General features: G+C 35.7%; 1 protein-coding gene across 1 annotated transcript; it reads right to left on the reverse strand.

The window, feature by feature from the left end:
* Positions 1–590: 590 nt before the first annotated feature.
* Positions 591–3,428, reverse strand: LOC113315377 (protein FAR1-RELATED SEQUENCE 5-like). Its single transcript, XM_026563666.1, has 4 exons — positions 1,648–3,428; positions 1,197–1,515; positions 985–1,077; positions 591–827 (listed from the first exon to the last, which is right to left on the reverse strand). Exons 1-4 carry the CDS (start codon positions 3,426–3,428, stop codon positions 591–593), a joined length of 2,430 nt encoding a protein of 809 aa, XP_026419451.1.
* Positions 3,429–4,621: the final 1,193 nt, after the last annotated feature.

A 4,621-nucleotide genomic window follows, 5' to 3' on the forward strand; every position in this document is an offset into this window, starting at 1 on the left:
TTTGAATCTCAGTCTATCAATTATTTTATTTGTTGGTTAAGTAATTACAATAACGAAAGCAACTGTCAATTGAACAACCTTATACTCGTAAGAAGACAAGACTTCGAATGTAATTCATTATCAGTTCTGAAATGATAATTTTATATTTTTCGAAGATTTTATTTTTTTTAGCAATTACTGTTAAGTATTATGACATCTATTTAAGGGTTTGGTTGGTCATTGAATGAACCATAATAGCAGAAAACAACAGTAGTAGTTAATGACTAACAGCCAACTTAAAACGAAAATACTTCAACTAAGATAGTTACCCAACAGTAGCAGAAAACAACAGTAGTAGTTATCCCAAAAAATCCAGAGGGATGAAACATGTAATGTGAGTTTCCAGTAGACTGGTTATACAGAGTCATACATAACTAAACTTCCACACTATTGGAAATTATAAAGCACAAACTTATGGGAAGTTGACCCAAAAAATTAGTCTCCAGTAGATGGAACATGTAATATTAGTCTCCAGTAGATGTCAACTTCAAAAACAAAACATTCATTTAAAACTTCATCATTATGCAAAGCGCATCTCCTTAGAGTGGCCTTTAACGGTGCTCCGGATACGATGCAAGGTGATAGACATTAGCTTCTTGTGCTCCTTCATGTAGTTGAAATCCGCCGTATGTAGGTGCATAACATATGTTATCCAATTGTTGAGGTGCAACATTAACAACCTGCCTGTAAGGTGAAATGTGAGGCACACCCGAATATCCACCTATGTAACTCTGCGATACTCCAAACTGCATATTTTGGGTATTTTGAAATTGTCCAACTGTATGAAGCTGCAAGTTTAACTCCATTAGATGAAGATTTTTGCTATGCCCAAATTTTTAAATGATTTCGAACTGATTGACAAATTCATAACTATCAACTAGTATAATAAAAAAAAAAAAATGCATTTGAACATAATAAGATGGAACACCATTCATATATTCTTACCTGATACTGATGATATTGTTCATGAATTGGGTTGATATTTCTGGTTTGAACTGTACTCATTATGTTTTGTTGCGTCGGCACTTCTTGCAAAACCTACAAAACAAACATATAACTCAGTAATGAATGATAATAAAAATATGCGCACAAATAGATCAGCAATACCATACCTCAGTATTTTCTTTTCCTTTGTTTGCTTTCTTTTTTCTGTATACCTTAGGCTTCGAGGTATTTTTACATGGCCTGCCTTTCGTAGGAACAACACGCGGGTTTTGTACTTCTATAACGTTGTTCACTTCTGTATGAATCACTTCCTTCGCGGTATTTGGAACTTTTTCAGTTACAAGCTTCAACTGTTCGCCTATCCATTTTTTTATATCATTGCATTCATCATCATCTCGAGATGCTATATCGGCAAGCTCTGCAAAGTAATCACATAACTCCTTATAACGCTTTTCCTCGGGAGTTAGCTGCCAACTATCAGAACTCAAAGACACCTTTGAATGAGCTAATTTCACATCTTTTCTCCATCTCCTTAAAATGTAACGTTCTGGAATTGAGGTTACTTTGTTACGGAGTAACACATACAGCGCATGAGTACAAAGCAATCCTCGAAACTCAAACATACAACAACTGCACTTCACTTTTCATTCATCCTTTTCATACCAAACCTTAAAAACAGCATGCTTCATAACTTTTTTAGCTTTTGGATTATGTTCGTCTTCTTCCCCTTCTTCTACTGTCGGTATATTATTTACTTCAACAATATCTTCTTGATCTGAACCTGCAGCTGCTGTAGCATCTTCATCTGTTGAATTTCCGTCTTCATCTTCTACAAATGGTAGTCTGTAATACCAAATTTCTTCTTGTACATCATATCTTGTCACTTGAATACCATCTTGGATTTCATCTTGAACGTCAATTATTTCACAGTATATCTTCTTCGTCAATTCCTTTTGAATTTCTTGGAACTTTTCTATAGTGTACACATTTTGCATTTGTTCCTCTATTTCATAAGATGTTGTGGTTGGAATAACTTTTGAAAAAGACCTAGCATCTGCCTTAAGTTCCTTTTCAACTTTGCTTCTTAAAGCGTTGTCATATTGTTCAACAAACTCTGACAATGTGGTTCTTGAATGAACATACCCGTCAAAGAACGCATTCATGCTTTCACTTCGTTGCGTAGTCGACATTCCAGCCCAGAAAGTTGTATTCACATAACAAGGCACCCAATGATGTTTTTCTGTATACAATGTATTCAACCATCTACTTGATCTCAACTTTGGATACTTTTCCAACATCTCGCTCCAACTTTGATCAAATTCAGTTGGAGATGTTGTATCATAGACGGCTCTTTTTAACCTGCACTTTATGTTTTGATACTTCTTGTGACTACTTAACTTCTCAGGTATCTTCTTCATGATATGCCATAAACACCATCTGTGTTTAGCATGCGGAAATACCCTCTCAACAGCAGCCTTCATTGAACTACATTGGTCTGTAAGTATAGCTTGTGGAGCACTTCCTTTCATGCAATCGAGCCATGCTTGGAACAACCAAACAAAAGTATCAATCTCCTCGTTAGAAATCAATCCGCATCCAAATAGAGTCGACTGGCCATGGTGATTTACCCCAACAAAAGGAGCGAAGGGCATCGCATACTTATTAGTCAAGTAGGTAGTGTCAAATGTAACCACTTCGCCGAATTCTTTGTATGCTTCTCTGCACCTTTTATCTGCCCAAAAAACATTCCTCAAGCGACCATCGTCGCCTAAGTCTATTCTATAGAAGAAATCTTCGTTCAAATTTTGCATTCTCTCAAAGTAATTTATAAGTGCGGTAGCATCTCCTTCGCCAAGTTTCAAACGCTTCTCTTTTGCAACCATGTTTCTAAGGTCTTTCTCATCATATGTAAGGTATTCCACTCCACCGGCTTCAGCTGCACATATATTGAAATTCTTGTACATCTCAAGTCCTGCCTTATCATTAATCAAGATTTTTCTTTTGACACTTTTCTTAATCAACTTGTTACATCTCATGAATCGAGTTTTACTTGGGCTTGTCATGTGAGTGTGCTCGGGAACAAAAACAGTGATTCGCCATTTAAGATTTACACCCAAAATTGCTGATAACTTAGCCTTGCATTCACATTTTCCGGTAGGATCAAGCTCGAATGGAGTAGTTGATGTTGTTTTATGATTTCCATTTCTAACACAAGTATATGTTACATGCCTTAATATCCCCTTATCTTTCTTTGACGAGCGTGTCTTACATCCAAATCCTGTTGCAGCTGCATATTTTCTATAGAATTCATATACTTCTTCTACCTCATCGAATTCCATTCCAACTTTTGGCACTACTATATCACACTTACGGTTTCTTCCATCTTCGTTAGGAGTCTCAACCAACCCAAAATCATTTTCCTTCGATCCCACATCATTGTCCATCCTGCATACAAATCATTTTATAGATATGTAAGTCTCTGTTAGGGCAACTTAGAAATTACTGAAATTTTAATAGAAATTACGGCAAAATAAATTACATGGCAAAAATTACAGGAATCCATATCATAATAAAGTTTAGACTTTGGTAAACAACAGTACATCAAGCATGTCAAACAACAAGGACTACTTGAAAAAAAAAAAGGTTATAATTTAAAAACAAAGATATGGCCTGTAACATACTAATTAGGTTAATCTAAATAATTTTAGTTTAAAGTAAAGAATAACTCTTAAAGATTCTCAAACCATAGAGATTAATAATCTATTGTTCATAAGAAATGGAGATTATTATTTTAATATCAAACTTTATACTGTGATTTTGAATTTATAAATCCAAATTAGGGTGTTAAACCATGATTACAGTATTACCTCTTTGTAGTTCTTCTTTTTACTCTCCACTGTATGATGAAAATTACTATGAAAGTGAACCCTTCTTTAGAATAATAAAGACGAAGAATCTTCTGGTTAGCAACATCTTCTACTTGCCAAACCAGAGAGACCGAATAGAACTGAATAAAGATTCAGTAATTATTTTTGAACCTTATCTAAAAAAATCTAGATCTACATCTAACGGCCGAAACATAATGAGGCTTAAAATATTTAAATGAACGGCTAAAAAGAAGAGACATGTTTCTGATTTTTGTCAGAAAAAATCAGACGCATTTTGAGAGGATCTCTCCTCCACGTCGACGACACGTAGGCGACACATCAGATCGGTTTTGGACTGGTTTAATTTCTCGGTCCGTAAAGAATTATTGTTTGTAAAATCGATCAAGAACATAAATAAGAGTTGAAGTTCAACTGTTTAATTAAGTGTTTAATTATTAAGTCTTGCTCCACTATTATATCATGTGAAAGCTTTAGGAGCTCTGTAAGACCAACCAGGGGTGTAAATTTTGCCCGGCAGTCCGAGGACCAGTACCGTCCGCCCTGTTCCATGACAGTCCATGGGTGACTGTGGCCCTTTACGGGCTGGCCCGACCTACCCCATTTAAATAAGAGGGCGGACATAGGCCACAATTCAAATTTTCTTGTCCGGCCCAATACCCTCCCTATTATCCCGTCAATGCTACCCGCCAGTGTTATCCATTTACCTAGCCTAAGTGACTGTTCCAATTTTGTTTTATCCTAAAATATAC

This window comes from Papaver somniferum, chromosome 10 (genome assembly GCF_003573695.1).
Source record: "Papaver somniferum cultivar HN1 chromosome 10, ASM357369v1, whole genome shotgun sequence".
Taxonomy (NCBI): Eukaryota; Viridiplantae; Streptophyta; class Magnoliopsida; order Ranunculales; family Papaveraceae; genus Papaver; species Papaver somniferum.

Coding starts and splice junctions, on each gene's coding strand:
- LOC113315377 (XM_026563666.1), bottom strand. CDS start 3,428: ATGGACAATGATGTGGGATCGAAGGAAAATGATTTTGGGTTGGTTGAG. Junction 1,516..1,647: donor CATGCTGTTTTTAAGGTTTG/GTATGAAAAGGA, acceptor TTACATTTTAAG/GAGATGGAGAAAAGATGTGA. Junction 828..984: donor AACAATATCATCAGTATCAG/GTAAGAATATAT, acceptor TTAAACTTGCAG/CTTCATACAGTTGGACAATT.